At 39.0% G+C, this 19,804-nt stretch overlaps 1 protein-coding gene across 1 annotated transcript in view; it reads right to left on the reverse strand.

Annotated features, from left to right (window-relative positions):
- Positions 1–19,804, reverse strand: part of lhfpl7 (LHFPL tetraspan subfamily member 7) — an 81,515-nt gene that overhangs the window by 38,018 nt on the left and 23,693 nt on the right. Inside the window, exon 2 of the mRNA XM_079473742.1 lies at positions 16,465–16,603. Within this exon, the coding sequence (XP_079329868.1) occupies positions 16,465–16,603 (139 nt within the window). The remainder of the gene's footprint in view (positions 1–16,464; positions 16,604–19,804) is intronic.

Raw genomic sequence — 19,804 nt, forward strand, 5'->3', positions numbered from 1 at the left:
TAAACCTCCATCTGTCTCAGCTATCCCCATGTGATCAGATCACCCAGAACGGATGTTACAGCATAACAGGGGCACGTAGAAACACGGCCTTTGATTCTGTAAATCAGTCTGATTTTAGCCCTTACCAAGAACACCATCACTAACAGGTGGTGCGTTTGGGGTGGGGAAATGAAAGAAGAGCGAATTACTGTAGGATGATGAACGAAAATGAATCAGAAAAAGCCTTTCCATCAATTCCCCCCTGACCTCTCTCTTCTGGAGCCCTCCACACATTATTGAGGTAATTGCCAGTGCTGGTGGCAGTTCTCTCATGTCAAACGTGGCAGTGAAGAAAGAGGGCGGCCTGCTGGTGCAGAGCTTTCAGACAGAACGTCTCCTTCTGGCCTCACACTTTCATGCAGGTGTCCGCTGTGACAGCTCAAGCTCTTGAAAGCTGTACCACTATTGTGCAAGAATCTCCCACAGAGCCGACAACTCGAAAGCTGCGGTGCGTGAGGTAAAAGCGAAACAGGCGACGGACCACGGGCTGCAGCTCCGAAAAAGACTCGCCTGGATGGGTCACATCAATTTACTGGTGTGAAACGTGTGGTTTCTAGGTTGTATCGACCTGGGGCTTCTTGAAAAGATGAGGATGCTTCCCAGCTAGGTCATCATTTTTTGTGTGGAGTGGTTTTGACAAAGTGGCTGAGAGGGGCACACGGTAGACACACAGGCTGAGAAGATGAAACCAAACATTGAACTAATGGCATAAGACTAACTATCAAGACAATAAAGCAGAACTGAAAACACACAAAGGAAAACCAACTCTAATAAATAAAGTGGTTCAAATGATCCTTCACTCTCCATTGCATTTTCCTGGTCAGGGTTTGAGTCCATAGTTAAGACCCAGCCATGAGCTTTCTTTCTTTCCTCCAGACTTAATAAACACTACATATAATATAAATATGAACTGCAATGTTTCCAACTTTCTCCAATTCTTTAAATATGCCCGTCGACTATTATCTTTGCTATACCCTTGTAGTCTATGCTGTATTAAAAAGGTAAATACTGCTGTTAAAATAAAATATAGCAAATGAAAATGATCTTTTATGGATACGTTTTACTTAAATAATACATATAGTCAATAGACTGAAATATGCGATATACTTATTTTAAATATATTTTTCATTATCCGTATCTGAAAGCTAATATGATATTTTGATGTGACATATGAGCTTCTGACACTTTTCAAAGTTTTAAGGTATGAATTATATTATTTTTCGGTGATGATATATACAATATAGTCATTTCAAAGACCATTTTCTGATTTTCTGAATTTAATATTTATAGGTATGTGTTTAGGTAAAATTATTATTTTGTTTTATTCTGTGTACTACTAACAATATTTCCTGAATTTCAAGTAAAAACATTGTTTCTATTTGGGGAATACAAACTGGAGGAACCGGTTGAAATTACAGAAAAGATGCTTTGTATTTTTTCAAACCCTGAAAGGCTGTAAAGAAAACTTTTAACGAAAAAAGTGATAACCTTGGTGGAATGGTCCCAATACATCTAGAAATGCGGACTAAATGAAAATTTGGAATAAAAATGTTTTTCTGTGGCTGTATTATGCTTATACAGTATGTATTCATCGTAAGTTTGGAAACACTCTTTTTGTTTATATTTTTGTCCACCTTTTAAAACACAAGTGATAAACTATCACTATAGAGTAGTAAAGATGTTGCAAATTTATTTTATTTTGCAAAATAAAGTATCTAAACTAGGTTATTTTTCAGCATCTTCAAAGTTGCAAAATTGTTCTCTTTACATTTGATCATTCAGCTTTTTGATGTCCTAACCTAAAAAGGTTTAATAAAGCGTATTGAAGGATTTCCCAATCTCGTATTGGCAGCTTGATTTAAGTCATCAAGTTAAAAGATATTTTTGTAAAAAATGTCTTTTAATGAAAGAAATTGATATGATGGCACAATAATATTTCTGTCTACAAAAGCATATATTATATACAAATATTATTAAAGACATCAAGTCAAGCGTTTCAAAAATGTTCACCTATACTGTACATAAATGTATTATAAAATCTGTATATCATACTCCATTAATAAAAATGACTATCCTTTCCTAATCCTTATCTCTGAAAATGACTTGGTGTATCTGTAGTTCAGAGCACACAACTTGAAATTGGGGAAGCTTCTGAAATGTGGCCTTATGGACCATTAATCTTCAACTAATTGGCAGACAGATTTGAGTGGTGACCGACACAACCCGAATTACATTTGCAGTACAGCTGACGGTCACAAGAGAGGATTAACAGGCAACTCTTCACTCCACACGCAAGTTACATTAGAAAGGATTTATCAACATTAAAGCAGCAGATCTCAGTGCTTCTGAGTTAACCAGAATGCCATCCTCACACTGGTTAGCATCACACTGCCGTACATGTGAGGCTCCGCAGTACTAAACTAAGAGCTACCAAAAAAGTCAGGCGCAACAAATAAATAATGCAATCATCATCCATTCCATTGCTGAAGTCATACACATACAATTTTTGGTTGTGAATCTGAGGACAAATGGTATTGCGTCATGGGGACTTCACAGCTAAGGAAGAAGCATTGTGACATGACGTGTGTCATTCCGATTTAACAAAGACAGCAAACATATTTCCTCCTAGAGGTCTGTCGTGACATATTCAATGAGTTTTGGGTCTGTTTGGACCTTTTTTCTGTCCCCGAAGAGATGGTGGGAGGGTGGGAGAATTGATTTCATCATCAAAGTGCACCAGCGAGAACAGCCGCAGGCTACCGGTGAGACTAGAAAGCGAGTTTAAAAATATCACACATACTCGAATGCACAGCATCCCTTATGTTTGCATCTAACTGCAAAACAGCAGACAAGAAAGAAAACTGAAAGATTTTGGGAAAGGCTTTTTCACAATGTAGCCCATAGAGTTGGTGTGGTGTTACAGACATGTGTGATATAAACATTGTTATTTTCAAATGCTTTATATAACCAGACACGGATATACATTTTTTGTTATAGTGCAGACTGTTATATTAGTCTCACACACAGAACAGTGATGGTGCAAATCTGTAAATTCCTAAAAATCTATTTATCTAGTCCACTGGTTTCATCCTTAGAGGAGCTAGCATTGAGACTGTTTTTTAGGACGAGGTTTCTGTGACAATGTTTGTCTGTGTGTGCGAGTGCTGTATGAGGAATTTCCAGACATGATGAAAGCCTTACAATAGACGTGTAAACATTTGGCCAGGTCTACAGAGAAAATGACATGTAATGCTTCCTCAAAGCGTATGATTTGAGCGTGCTGGTGAGTAAAGTGATAGGGTGGGCACAGAATGAGAGTGCAGTCAACAGGAATGTGTGTGTTAACATTAGCAGCCGGTTGTGTATGTCATAGCTTGTTGTTTTCTCATGAGGGGCTAACGTGTGTGGGAGGGGTTTATAAGAGCCCTCTTTGAAGTGGAGCCAGGTGATGTTCAGATGGTGACAGGAGAAGGTGGGATGACTATGAGATATACAAGCATATGAGGACAAGAGTACTTGGGTATGAGGATAGTGTGCGACATGGTTGCTTTCAGACAACTATTTTACTGATTTGTATGAATTCATATAGTTTTTATTCCTTTTTTTCTGTTTTGTGACAGTTTTTTGTCATGTCTCCTTGCATTTTGGAAGCTCTTTTTTTCCTCTTCAATACTGTTTTTAGCACTGGCTTCATCCAGACCCATCGTAACCGCATTAGCACCAGTCTGAGAGCAGCTTCCACAACAATTTGAAGTTCTTAAAATAAACCTGAACCCAATAAACATGTTCTAAAAAGATGTATGCTGTTGCCATGGCATCCGAGTCAATCACAGCAATCCCAAAGGAAGTCATATGTTGATCATCCCTTCTCTTGAAACTGACCGAACAAATAAAGAAAAAGTTCCTTTTATTTTAATTTTTTCGATCTAACACACCTACCTCTCTCCCTCTCTCTCAGGCAGGGAAGTTGGCATGATAAAAGCTTGCATGTTTCCTTCATACATTTCCCCAAAAATACATAGTAGTGTCGAGCTCAGATCTCACTTAAAGAGCTTTCAAGCTTTACAGATGAGGAAGCCTATATATGTGCTATGTACTGTAGGTCAGCCAGTATATATTTCACATATATATGCTCTGAGCTCGGGATGTGGAGGATACTGTATACCAGTAATGAGATCATTAGAATTTACAAAAATGTACTAAAGTGTGATTTTGCATATATATAAACACTGTACATCACCATACGGTATGCACATTTAACTATCGTGATTCATTACAACAACAGAACACATGCATCTTCATGCATGTACAGAATACACCATCGATCTAAAACTTTCCTCTAAAGGATACAAAGATATTACAAATTGTTTTAGTTTCAATTGGTTTTTAAACATCACACTTGAGAAATATAGAAAATGTTCAAATAAAATAATATTAAACAGGGGTTCTCAAAGTTTTGACTCCAGCAAATTTTTTCAACAATTTTCAAATAAGAAATAATAAGACACATCTTGGTTTGTAGTTTTTATAAATGTATTTCAGTGCTCTTATTTTAAATGACCATTCATCTTGATGCCCCCTTGGAAGTCAGCTGGGGTTAGTTGTGACCCCCGTTGAGAACCACAGATCTAAAACAAGAACTCCAGTACTACAGCTACAGTTTTGTTTACTTTCATTGTATCAAGAGGTTAGATATTCCACCTAAAATGTCCTTTTCCGCTTCGGTTATGTGTTTGGCACGATGAGCGAATTTCAGAATTGAACACATGTACATTCACTTGTAAACTTTCATGAAACCTATTAAGAGCACAACTGCTTTCTTTCAGAATAATGCCTGAAGGAACCATAATTTATCAATAACTGTGTATAACACCTCAGCCTAAACCGTTATTTTATCTCAGAGCCAAAAATATGATTAAACAGCAAAAAGTTCAGAATCCAGTTTTCCAGCAACACATATTCCCTTCTCAGCACAAGCGAAAGGTGAGTGCAGAATCATTCAACCCAGTGTTTTGACAGCAAGATAAGAACTGAGTCTTGAGTTGGTAGCTTTGTGCCATTTATTTCCTCTGTGTGTGTGTGTGTGTGTGTGTGTGTGCCATTTATTTCCTCTGTGTGTGTGTGTGTGTGTGTGTGTGTGTGTGTGTGCGTGCGTGCGTGCGTGCATGTGTGTGTGCGGGGGGGGAATGTGTATGAGTGCGTGCATGTATCAGTTCACACCTTGTTGAACACAATAAAAATCATCTCTTATGTTTACAAATAACCTGCAGGTCCATATCACAGCTGGTTTCTATAATTGCTCTTATATACACACACACACAACCATGCACAGACCTGATATTACATGCTTTTAAATATCAGACCTTACAAGAACACCTTGTTCTTTTCTGGCCAATACTGAGAGGGCAAATAAAATACAAATGATGAGCATTGCCAAAGCTTTTAATACCAATAAAGTAACAATACAGACACACCAACACACACAAAACGCTCTTACCATCCGGCAACCTCCATTAGCCACTTCTCAGACCTCTTCCTGAAGGGTGAAACAGACTCCCAAGAGTCTGTCTCTTCTCTCAGACGCTAAAAACTAATTTAATGTTATTTCTTCCTCTAAGAGTAGACTCACATTGTCTATTCGTGTGCCAAAATGTCTAAATACACCAACTATTATGATGTACTTCAGATTATTTGATCAAAGGTTAAACTAGAAGAAGTTCAAGGTAAGAGCATGACGAATAGAAGTTCAGTCTCACAGCTGAATTAAGTCTAAACAAAAACTAAGCAGGTCTAAATCAGACAGTTTCTTTACTGAATGAATCCCCGTCTTTGAATGAATCGAGACCTTTTCAACGTAATTAAGTATTACGTGAAGCCGTGAGCGTGCTTTGCAAAACAGATCAAGGCGAGCATTTATGTTTATAAAGCATTTAAGTTTTTATTGTTTTTAGAAAATGACCTGTCATATCACTAGATAAGACCGTCTGGTATCGTTTAAAGCCCTTTGAAGCTGCACTGAAACTGTAATTGTGACCTTCGACCATTTGGAGTCCATTGAAGTCCACTATATGGAGAATAATCCTGAATGTTTTCGTCAAAAACCTTCATTTCTAAAAAGAATATTGGATGACAACAGGGATGAGTAAATTATCATGAAAATGTATGTTGAAAGTGAACAATTCCTTTAAGGATTAATTAATTAAGAAATGAAAAACGGGATAGAAAATGGTACAGTTGAAGAGAGTTGCAAAAATCTGAATCATTGTTGATGTGGACGTAAAAGACCTTGTCGTGAGCTAAGAGCTGCGGCCCGCTCTGTCCCAGTTCAAGAATCTACTGCTGTACTTCAACAATGTGGTCAGATTGTACCCAGACCTGATCATCGCTCTATGACTTCTGCTGACAGTGGCCGTCCGTGTTGCTTCCCGAGAAAGGCGTTTATCATGCCTGCGGCTTATAAAATCTTATCTGCGGTCAACGATGCTGCAAGCACGACTGTCTGAACTCGCCCAGATGTCCATTGAGCATGAAGTTGGAAGTCGCTTAATAAGGAACAACTTGTAGCAGTTTCTGCAGCACTCCGTCATCGAAAGGCAAAATTCTAAATGTCTCCTCGGATGAGTGATTATGACGGATTTGTAAGATTATTTAATAACTAACTCATTTAAAATCATTTGTCTAATCTCTGTTCTTTAAGTTCTTTGCTACCAAGGCCTTCCCTTTACGCTGTCCAAGGTGCTAGTTGGCGTCTGAGGGAACAAAGAGGGCGGAATGTTTTTTACTTTGTGGTTGTAAAATATAGTTCCATATTAGCAAATTTAATACACGATGGACTTCATTTATAAATACGCATTAAGATTTAAATGCTAAATGAAATATAGATAAACACATTAAATCAATATATTAATAAAGAGTTAATAATAAATATAACAAACATTGTAAAAGAGCGATTAAAGTCCCATTGCATTACATTGCTCTTGTCTGCGTCTTTCATCACAAGTTTTTAATGTTTCTTGTCACGTTTTATTTCAATATTAAAACACCTTATGGTAGGGCTGCACAGTTACGGAAAAAATCATATGTTGTTGTTTATAGGGTATTAATCCGCATTATACTGTAATTGAAGTTATTAATGTTGATTCCATTTACATTAAAGTATGCTGTAAAATGTTTCAAACTTTCTGTAAGGCAACTGAATGCTGTAAATATTCTGCTCCTGAAATACGTGATTTCTGTTGTATAGTATCAAAGGGCCAACGCATTAACACATTAAAACCCTTTAAAATATTTAATTTGTAACTACAGGAATGATTTGTAACCAAAAAATTCTAAAGTTGTAAAAATGAATTGGCTTGAGTTGATCTTTTCAGCTGATTTAACAAGCCTGAAACTGAGAGAGCTGTTTTTCACGATGGCTGAATAAGCTGTTCAGACCTCCTACAGTGTCGATCTAGCTGTCAACACCAGCTGTCAGTCATCATCATCTTTGGTTCTAGTGCACATCATGTCATTCTGCTTTCATGATGACCAAAGCTGTCAAAGAGAAATAATACAGACAGAATGTTTAATGTCAATTCTTGGATGAAGAACAGAGCTTGTCATTTTTAGCTGCAGGTTATTTCTTACACAGAACGAATTTAAGCCTGAGATTACCTTTTTGTGCACTTCAGCAGGGTCCCAGGGAACATTTGGAATGATTTCCTTTTTGTGAATAAGCTACAATAACTAATGATGCATAATGTTCAATGTTTTTGTGTGTAGAAGAGTTCTTATACATCCATGAAGTATCAGTTGCATCCCATAAATGCTGCATTATAAATGAAATCCAAGTGGACCATTTTACAAATTAATTTCCGTTGAAGGTCTTTCTCTGGGATGGTTTCTGTGTGATTGTGATTATAGACAAACAAACTCAGGTGTCCCATTAAAGGAAGAGGAAGCCACTCGTCGAGTCTGTTTTTCTCCCACAATATTGATTTTGCTCATTTAAAATTGAATCATTACAATGATTGTCTCCCACTGGAATACAAAATTAGATTATATTAGGTTGATCCGTAACGATAGGTGGGCTGTTTATTTATGCCTCTGTATTGCGTGACAGGACAGAACGGACAGCTCCTCCCAAGACTCCTCCAATGTTTGTGCAGATATCTTTAATACTACAAAGAGACCAAGAGGACACCACACGCACTTAAAATGGCTTCTCTCTCCAAAACTCTTCCCGTCATGAGGCGGCCATAAAATACCCGGTGCAGAAATGAGAAAAAGACGAGGCTCAGCATCGGAGGTGCAGGAATTTATGCTGAGTCCCTCAAAGCATGAAAGATTTAGAGACACGCAGCAGTGAAGAACTTGCAGCCTGTTATTTATCGAGCTGTGTCCTGATACATGGTCAGCGGCAGAACCCTCATCACTCCAGCACTGCCATTAAAAGTTACCAGTGCCAACACAGCTGCTGAAGAGAAAGACTACACAAAATTTCAGCAGGACACAGGATCTAAACGTAGTTGTCTAAGCAGTGGTCTAGTGCTGCACTAGACATTGCATACAAAGAAATGCTAAATACTTTTCCCTGTTGAAAAAAACAGATGGTCTGGGATAGTCGCTGTTAGGAGCTGGTCCTGACCTGGGAGCTAGCTGCTTGGGACCAGCTTAAACAAGTTCAAAACAGCTAAGGACCAGCACATGACCAGCTTAAACCAGCCTTACTTCAAAACATACCTAAACAGCATATGCACACTCCTCATATCCTGATGGTTTAACCTAACCCGAGGGGGCATAAAAAGCTAATATTGTCCAATTATACCCACCTGGACATCACTTTTGGCCACTATTATTCACGATAAATGGATAGCCACAGCCCTGGATGATAAACAGCCACAATCTCCTCTGTCATTGCAAAAAGCGTTGTGGGATTTGGCTTATATTAATCAGCTCCAAATATCATCTATATCTGTATGTGTTTTGAGGTAATTTGGGTCAATTTGTTTGCGTTTTGTTATGGGTGGAGAAATGAAATCCCCCTGACATTACCAAGTTCTCATCCAAAACCATGTACGGTGAAATAAAAGCAACAGTCTCTACGATACACCCAGCCCAGAAGAGACGCAGACACGACACAGATGTTCAGAGCGACGGCTTGCTCTCCTCAACACAAGTAAAAGGGAAAACAGGCATTTTTGGGACAGACGAGAACACATCTCTAACCGAAACAGAATGAGTCATGCATAAGAGACAAAACCGAGCAGAAAGGAACCAGAGGCAGCAGCAGAAAGAAAAGGCAGATGAGCAGACCAGACAAACAAATGAATGATGATTTAAGATGATGAACAGAAAATCTGAGGAGACTTTGAAAGAAACAAAAGATACTGTGTTGGCTTCCCAACAAAAGGATTATTTGAGACAATGAGAAGTAGAGGGATGGTAAAACTGATTTGCAGGGAGACAGAAAGAGAGAGCGACAGAGATGGTCTACAGGCTCCCAATGCGGGCGAGCTCCAGGCAGCAGAAGTGAGATGTGACTGAATACATTACAGTCAAACAAGAGCAATGCATATCATAACTCACACGCCGCTCTCGTCTGCCTTTCAATGCTTTCCTGCGCACATTTACACGAGCCAATTAGCCGTCCCGTAGTGGCAAAACATGAGCTGAGGAAGATAATGGATCCAAACAGCTCCAATTCACACGGGCCACTACAGGGCCGCGATCCACAAGCTCCTCAGAGTGCACAAGTATGTACACCGAGACAGCCGCGTGCATGACGAAACATATCTGCAACAGCTGAACCGAAAATGAGAAACCAATTACATCCATAGCTCAAAACTTTGAAAGAGAGCGAGGTGTGGCTGGCGGGGTTGTGTTTATGAGTGTGTCACAGCAAAGTGAGCCATCACTTCTTCTCTCTCTCAGACACATCCTGTGCACAGCGGGAGCAAACTCATGAACATCTCAATATCACATGACCCTCATTAGCGTTTTCTAGGATATATGAACCAAGACCGCATCACTCCGGTCACTTTGATATCTCGGTGAAGAAAAAGGTGACTGACGGTTTATGAAGACCTGACGGAAACGTGTGCAACTGAGTTGACGCTTTGAATAAAGGATACGATCAAATCATCCCTCAAGCACTGAACTCGGTCCTGTGGCGATGAAAGTCATAACTGGTCGTGCAGTCATGTAGCCGTGTGCTTTTACTGGCCCAGGGGAGAGCTGACACAGCAGGCTACTGTCGCTACAAACTCTTTTAAGAGTGATGGGGTGGGAAGCAAGGCAGAACGAGCAGAAATTCTCTTTGTTGTTTTTCTTTCAGCGAGACGAATCAAAAGAGGAAGATCAACAGAAGTGGGGGAAAAAAGACTGGGAGGACCAAAATGACGCGAGAGAGAAATCTTCCAGGAGAGAGCGAAATAAGGCAAGGAAGAGAGAGAATAAGAGATGTGATTTTGCAGCGAGACTGTAAATTATAAGTGAAGGAAAGCCAGCAATTACCACTAATAAGCCCAATCCCACCCACTACCTCACACAACACAAATGTGTAGGACTGCAAATAGTGTATCGGCGTGTGATAATGGTGGCGGATAAGCGTTATTGTAAAGAACCTCAGTTTGCTGTGAAGTGCTAGACGCTATCACGATTATTTCGCTTTTATTTGACAGGATTTTACTAAGCATTTTGCTATGGGGAGTGTGCAACTGCGACGTCACGCAGATTGATCACTGCACGTAGTCTCAGCCTCAGACATCTGGGCCTTGGACCGCTGGCCGACCATTTTATGTGTAAGGCACACTTCACTGATAAAGTATGAATTCGTTATCTGAATTCTACAGGATTTCTGGCATGTTACGTTCTTTAACTGGAAACAACACAATCGAAGATTCAAGCTGACCTTATATACTGTATATATATATATATATATAGTTCCCAGACCCTCGGTATGTATGATTTCAGAATGCATGATTGAGAATAACACAGACGAGATACTATTGACACTGTTTGAAACCAGAGAAATTCACAATTTAACCATTGTTGGAAACATTAGAGATATGCAAGTACACAATTAAGCAAAATATATACAACACTGTGCAAGTGGTTTTGGAAAATTTGAAGTCAAAAGTCTTATGAACTGTGGCTGTAGAGCATAGAGGAAACTGAAATTATGTCTGTAGGATGAAAAGAAACCACAAGCATCAGATGAAAAGAGATTTTAAACATTCGTTCTCTGACATCAACTGTCCTTCATCTCTAGTGTTAAATACTGTACAACCCAGAAGAATTTACAGATGGATACACCTTGAGAATCTCATAGATAAATGTAATTTAACGGAATGAATAGAATAATACTAATCTAATGAAGCACCTAACGATCACATCGTCACATGCCACCGTCAATTAGTTACTTTTATAATGATGTAACTAAGTTACAAACTCAATTACTATTTTTGAGAAGTAACTAGTAACTATAACAAATTACTTTTTTAAAGTAACGCGCCCAACACTGCAGTAGGCCTATCCAAAAACTCCAGAATATATTGAAGAAAATAGCCTGTTGAACATTAACTTATTAAAATAGCGTGGTCCGGGTCATAACTCATATACTGTATCAAGCAAATCAATGTTTCAGTCCAATGTCATTTTTTTAAGGGTAAGAAGGATATACAGAAAATATAAGTGGCTGAATGAAATCAGTGAACCTGTCTAGTACCATAAAACACAGAAAAATAAAAAATCAGCTTTTCAGTGGTGCCAACAACTAACCATTAAATGAATAGTTCTCCCAAAAATGATATGGCATATATTTGGGAAGGCAAAGGTGAGTAAATGATGAGAGAATCAAACTTCAAGTCATTTAGAACATTTGTTCCAACCAGATGTCAAATCTAATGTTCCTCTAGTTCACACTGGACAGTGTGTTCTACTCTGTGGCCGTATACATTTCACTTCACACAGGAGAGCAGACAGACATCCACTAGATGACTCGTAAACCACAAATAACATCTTCAGGAAAACAGATCACGCAATTCAATATGTCCGTCACGGCCAGCGGGACACTGAAAACATCTTACATCATTCATCATTTATCCTTTTCTCTTTACAGTTTTCAGTCAAGGTGAATTCCAACAGACCTTGTACAAGTTCGGCATCGAGAAATTGCATAAATTCGACCAATGACTCAACCACAAAGCGTAGGAAAGGTCACCAGCACATCCAATTTTCTCAGCTCACTTCAGAATTCTGTTTCCTCCAGTTTGCTCCTCAGCCATTTACTTCTGTGATCTCCATATGTGCGGCGTATCATCGGGCTAACAATCGTGCGGGCATGCGCATGCTGATGAATCAATGCCTGGCATAAGGTCCTGTTGTTTGTTATGAATAAGTGTGAAAGTTGCCATCATCACATTTAATGCGACTCCGCTATCATTTCCTCTACATAACACCTTGATTATACTCGCAGGGCCATTATCCAACGGATCTTACGTTTCACATCAGCAAACAAACACTCTCTCCTTTGATCTCCAGGTCCGTGTTTTAGCCACACAAATAACTCAGTTTGCAAATCATAGTGATTTTATTGTAATGTTGATAAAATGTTGACAGAATGCCAGACTCTTGAATGACACTGAGATGCTTATGAGATGATTTATGAGATGATTTATATTGCATGTGCTGCGGCATCAGCGCTATAGTGACTATTTAATGCATTGATTTACACTGTAGTGTGGACAGTTCATTTGCATAAAGCAAATAACAAAGAGACAAAGGGAAAAATTGGTCACTTCAATATTTTATCTTGGTCAAAGACCAGAGCTGCATCTGCATGATTGTATCATCTGACATATTCAAATGAATGGATGAGCAAAATATATTAGACCATTCAAAACAATGTCAAGATATTCAAAGAAAATACCTCTTCCTTGTCGATCTCATGACCTCTGCATTTCACAAGTCTGCATTTGAAGTCAAAGTCAAGATAAGGGCACGTCTAAGTGTTGGTTTACATGACGTTGATGTAATAAAAAACTTGTGTTACCGCAGTTTAGACGGAGACGATAGCGTTCTAAAAACTACCTCTTTGAGACCCGTTTTGAATGATTTACGTCTTTTCGTGTAAACAAACAGCCAAAACACATCAAAAGCTCTGCGTTTTTTCGTCGGATGTAAAATGGCCCCCATGTCTTGCAAGTGTCCATCACTGCAGCACAGAATGTCTGTCACTCACACATCACACAGCCTTGAATTCTTACATTTTCTGTGGTTTACTTCAATCTGACAGTCTGGCACAAAATAATGTCTGCTCATACTGATTCAAAGGAATGATGAGAACTTTTATTCAGTAAACGGCGCATAAAACATTTAAACTCAAACTTGAAATGTCTCTTAGCCTCAGGCAAACGCACTGAAACTTTATGGGCTTATTAGTTTTTAAACTTTATCCCACAAAACTTTTTCAAAACATCTCAGTAGGAAACGTTTCTAAAAGCCTCTAACGTGCAAGAGTGCAAAGCTTTTCTTGCAGGGCATATTTGTTCTAGAAAGCTTGTCTACAGCATCTATCTGACACCGTGTCCTAACCAAAGGTATAAAGGTATTTTTTTCCATGTTAATCAGAGGTTTTGTCCTAACCAGGCGCGACAGGGCTGCGCGACGAGCAATGGCCGTTTCTGTATTTCTGCAACGTCGCGGCTGACAGCTCTCCGCCCACACAACGATCTCATTCGATGTAAGTTCTGTACCTCATGAATATTAATCGTCAAACATAGATGATGACGGCTATATACAGTACATTTACGCATCTCTCTACATGTGCACTCTTCAGCTGCAGCGCGAGAGGGCGCATGGACAGAGAAAAACTGTTCTGATTGGCTGAGTTTTGTGATTTATTGTCACGCCCCGCCCCTTTTTCGCATTCGGTATGGGCAAACAAATTGCTTATAGCAGAAATCTCATCGCATCACGTTTGGTTAGGATGTGGTGTGAGCTGAGGTTGATTACGAAGTGTCTTCTTTACACTTGAAAATATCCCTCTTAAAACGAACACCGAGAATATCAATGCAGTTTGTTACAGTCTTTGGCTTTTTACATTTCCCATTATTTCAGTAGTTTTATGAAAATATCATTACTTTCTAATTAGAACAGGGACATATATCAGCACAATTATTTAAGGTTTCTCTGTAACCCTCAATGGATAGACTGAATAAAACCAAGCATTTAAATGTATTCTGCCAATAAAACTCATTTTCAAGGCATCAAACTGACAGAGGACATTCTGGCATGCTTCACATTTATCTGGCATATAAACAATGTTTATGAAGCTTTCCGCATGGGTGCTTGTCGCAGCAAGTATAAAATGCACACACGTGCAGGACGGTGCTGTCTATAGGAGCAGTTGAACGAAGGCCAGTCCCACATACGACGCAAGGCATCCATGAACCGCTGACCTGCGTAAAGGAGCTGTAATTGTCTTTTTTAACGAAATCTCTGAGTGCCCGAACTGTGCCATCACAACGCTCTGGTGATGGCGGTCACCTAGCAACCACCACCAAGTGCAAACACTTATTCCTTTATTTATTCATTTAGCTATTGTGATGGACGCGCTTTGCAACAAAGTGCTTTCAGAAGGATGGGCAGTTGAGTTTTATATTCAGAAAATATATGCATAATCACGGCAGGGTAAAGTAGACGGTGTGAGATATCAGTATAGGCAAACACATTCTCCTGCCTTGGTGGTTTAACATGGTTACAGGATGATCATTTATAGTCAATGGCTGGTTCAACCCGGTCTAGATAGGAGGAAATACTAGGTCAAAATGGTCCACAACCTTGGGTTTCTTGTTTTTGGTAGACCACCTCTGACCAGAAACATACCGGTTCCAAACACCAGCTTCACCAAAGTCATATCAAATCATTATTTCTTCGAGCCCAACAAAAAAGTGAATAACACTTCAAATATGATGTTCTAAAGATATCAAATGGGACACCCAGTGCAGTCAGCTAAGCTTCAATGTGTATTGCATGATATCAAAGGGGGATGTGAGAGTGGGCGCACAAGCTATAGGGGGTCCTTTATTAAGATTCTTGCTGTCAAATGCTTTATAATGGAAGGTTCACCTCAAAGAAAGATTTTTTATCAGGTCAAGAACAAAATAATTGATTACGAAGATTATTGGTATCCAAAAACCGCGGCTGCCCATTGATCAATGCAAGTTAATGGGGACCAACGTTTTCTTTTACCAACATTTTTCGAAATAGTTCTTCTTTGTGGTGTTCTGCAGAAGAGGTTAAAATATTTTCTTCATTAAGGTTTGGGATGTCAAAACGGTTCAGTAAATGATGATAGAATTTTCATTTTGGGCTGAACTATCCCTGAAATGTATACATAGAAGATGAGAGCAGGGAAATGTAATGCATTCTTCAAGGTAAAGGTGGGAAAGAGATGTGGTTGGGTGTTCCAGTCAAAACCAGACTCTTGACCAAAGGCATGAAGTCAGGTTAACGTCACAGCTAATCCTGACCAAGAACTGGCCATTTATTTCAGGACATCTAATTCAGTGGCATCTGTCGTGTTTTTTTAGTGCCAGTCAATAAAAAACGTTTTCTGAGTGGAAAAGCATGTTTCTATTTGACTTGCTCCTAGATGTCTCATTCGAAATTTTGGCAAATCCAGACAAAAGCTCTAGTTCTTCCTTATAAATGCTTCTAGTAGTTGCCTGGAGACTACATTTGTATGATTTTCCTGGCAGTTTTAAGGCGCACATGTGTACCTTCCTCATGAAAATTCTGCAAAAGCCAGTCGAACAGATCGGATTTTAAAGAAAGCTCAAGCGTCAAAAGCTGAAGAACACCGGTGTTTATTTCAGAGCAACAAAATAATGTATACGACATACTGTACGGGTTAATATCATAACTAATATAAGGAACAACAAATTACTGGATTTGGTAAAGACTACATCTCAGGCTTTTATGTGGGACACTAACTACCAAATTGACTAAATATCTACAAACAGAACGGTTTCATTTTTAAATAGCTTTCCTTTTTAATTCATTGGGCAGATATTTATGAATATTATCTCAATAAATTATTACAGTGTCAAATCATTATTTTTGTATAACTGTTCACAGAGAATGGCACAGCATTCCATACAATTTTCTTATACGTGGCGTGTATTATAACCCCACCCCTAACCGGAAAACAATGAACTCCAATTGGTTCCTTTTCAACAGGTCTCCTAGTCTTTAGGTGGGATGTTCTTGGCCAGAATAAACTGTAATGTAGACCACACTTTATGCAGCAGGTCTGTTTACACCAAAATCAGTTTGCCATCATTCTCTTCATTCTGCATCTCACAGCTACTAGTCAGTGATGTTACCCTCCTCAGGGTGATAATGGGTGTCAGAGGTCAGACAGAAAAGCCAGGAACTAACCTGCAGCCATCTGCATGTATCCAGCCAGCGTGCAGATTCTCCTCTCACAGGCTCCACCGGGCAGGAAGATGGTGATGATGGCCAGAAGGGAGCTGACGGCCAACAGAGCACATCCACCCGAACACAGCACAGCACTTGTCTGAAACACACATAACACTTAGTTACTGCACTGCTTTTTCTAGAACGATTCACATTGTTTCTGAGGCTTGATTTGATCGATTTTTCTGACCAACAAATGATAAACCATACAAGTTTCTTTTAACTCTTCAACGGACATATTCACACAAAATGATGTCAAAATGCTCGTATTAACAAGTATCCAACAAAGTGTGTTATTCATTAAACCGTTTAGAAATAAAATGCATGTGTAACTGTATATCTGTGCATTAGCATTTAAAGGGTAATTTCGTAATTTCATTTTTTGCTTCCAATTCACACACACACGCATACCCGCAGGTTGTTTAAGTAGGACTACGCGTGTGAAATCAATCAATATATCCTAAGCACTTACTAAGCGGGATCAATTCAGTAAAACAGCAGGTTGTGATTCTCTAACCTAGCACTCACGTCATATGAAACGCTTCATCAGCTCACAGAATCACTAGTGCTTAAACAACCCCCATCGAAACACACACATAAACACACTGTAGATTATGCGGACAGCATGGACAAACCTCCCATGTGTCTTATTGGGGATTTTTGGAGTCTCTTTCCGAAGCTGCCAGCAGGTGTTGGCATATCTTTGTTAGACTACGGCAGACGTTTAAGAGCTTTCCTGTGCAATGCCTGAAACAAAGCGTGCGGAGTGCTTATCAGAGACACAGGCAATTGATCTTCCTCTGATGTAATCCATATAAGCCTGTGAGGGAGGACACACTGAGATCATTCATTATTCATATGTGCACACACACATGGTTTGGATAGTAACGGAGACTTAAGACAGGCTCCTCCAGCAATAATAATTCCGATGCAAGAGGAAAATGAAGATGAAAGACAAGTTTGATCATATGCATCAAGAATAATTAACAAAAATGAGAGATTAACATTTTGTCGTCACTTTTTTACCCTCATTTCATTCAAAACCTATTTATATATGACTTTTTCTTTAGTGGAACACAAAAGAAGATATTTGGAAAAACGTCTCAGTGGTTTTGTTTACATACAGTGGAAGTCAATGGGACCCAGATATTATCTAGTTACCAATGTCCTTCAAAATATATTACTTTGTGGTCTGTTGGAGAAAGTCATACAGGTTTGAGATGACACGAGGGTGACTAAATGATGGAATATTGTTTTTCTTTTTAGGTGAACTGTCACTTTAGCTATAAGAAATATTTAACATCCAAGATCAAGTATTCAACTATTCATGTAATAGTTGGTTTGTCTGACAACCATCCATTTCTTTGCTCTCGATAGGTAACAAGACCATCTTTCCTTAAAGCAATTCACATGTAATTGGCTGACTGGTTACAAGGCGATGCCATCTCCAGCACAACCAGTAACAGGCACGGTACACAAACATACACAATGAGCCCGCTTTCCTCAAGGTTGTTATCTCATCAGCAGTGGCTATTGGAAAAAATCATATGCATAAAAATTATAGCCCATAATGCAACTGCCACAACTATAGCAATTTCCTTGTGGCACTAATGGTGAAGACATTAATGGCAAATAGTGAAAGGCTAATGAAGACATGAAGGCAGATTTATATGTGCCGTCTGAAGCTGCACTGTTTCTAATGGTAATGATAATGTACCGTATGTAGTAATTATGACACCACTGTTTGTGTTGAGGACAACCTACAAACATACATCACAATAATGACATGCCCCCAAAGGAAAAGAAAAACTAATTTGATATCATAAAAAAAGAGAGAATCGAAAGATTGCAGACACGGCCGGTTGAGCGTTTTTCCCTCACGCAAAACTCATTCCCATTTAGATGGTATTCATATATTCATAGAAACGTCTAGTTTTGTAAGCACCAACTCTTGATCTCGCTCTCCTTGAAGCCTTAACATGAAACGAGTTCTCGCCCCAGCGTGCTGCCGAATATTACCGTGTTTCATTACAACTAATGGAGACATACTGTATGCCGGCTGCAACAGATCAGATTTGGAAGTAAACGGCACTCTGGAAACCCATAAATAAGCAGTCGTTGACTGAAACAATGATGGTGCTCAGAAGTTAAACAAGCAGTTTGCATTTTTCATACCTAATGTATGTAGTTCACGTATGTCAGGGAAATGGAAAGGTCTTTTCAGGTCAATAACAATTAGTGGGCTGTTGCGAGGGAAAGCGTCTCTATGATTATTGCTCGTACTTACTATGGTGTGTTAATACGCTTCAAAGCCATTAGACTCACCTGATGGGAAGTAAAGTTTACTAAATAATTTTGTGGATGAATAAAATGTGTTTTTATATAATGTAATTTGTAGAGCAAATGCTTTTATTATCTGTGCATGCATGAACGCTCAGGCCCTGTGCTGCATACTCTCATTTGTACATCCTCGAAGAAGTTCTTGTATCAGCACACTTCCCTGAATTCAATTGTCCTTAAACAGTTTGACATTTCGGACCTGACTTTCCTAAACTCTCTCGAAATAATTAAAGTCGCATTGCTTTTAAGAAATTACAATGTGTTAGTTCTAAAACCACATATATGGTTAATATATTTTTCAGGTTTGTGGTTTTCTATATGGAATACTTTCCAAACTCCTGGGCATCGGTTCCAGCTGCTGTTCATTTACATGATAAATTGGCTCCTAACCGAGCCGCCTCTTTCAGACAGCAGCTTTCTAAATTGATGCTAATTATTTGCCTCTATACACATCGCCAGCAGGCTGCAGAAGAAGAGCACCGTACAGAACAGAGGTCGTGCTATGATGGAAAACAATATTTAAGCCACTACAGGAGAAATAAAACAAACGGCATACAGTCAGATTTGTATTTAACCTCACTATACCCCAAAACGGTGTGCTAATTTGATTCATGAAAAGAAGTGGTGTTGTGTTTTATTCCTCTGGGAATTATGTGGGGGGAGATATTACGTGACAAGAATCAATACATCCATAACTGATGTACGGCAGGCAGAAACTGCATAAATACTGAGGAATAAACAAGCAGACTGAGCGCAACGGTTACTAAAGTATTGTTCCAAATCCAATTTCCAATGTATATTTAGTAGAAAAGTAAATGGTTCAGTAAAGAGCTTCAAGTCATGATTCACCAAACCAACCAGGTTTAAGATGGTCTAAGAAATCACACTGGATAGTTTAGACATTCTACCACATGCTTTAGGAATAGAAATGTATTTTGTTATTTTTCTTTTATATATCAGT

Source organism: Barbatula barbatula (genome assembly GCF_947034865.1).
Source record: "Barbatula barbatula genome assembly, chromosome: 2".
Classification (NCBI taxonomy): domain Eukaryota; kingdom Metazoa; phylum Chordata; class Actinopteri; order Cypriniformes; family Nemacheilidae; genus Barbatula; species Barbatula barbatula.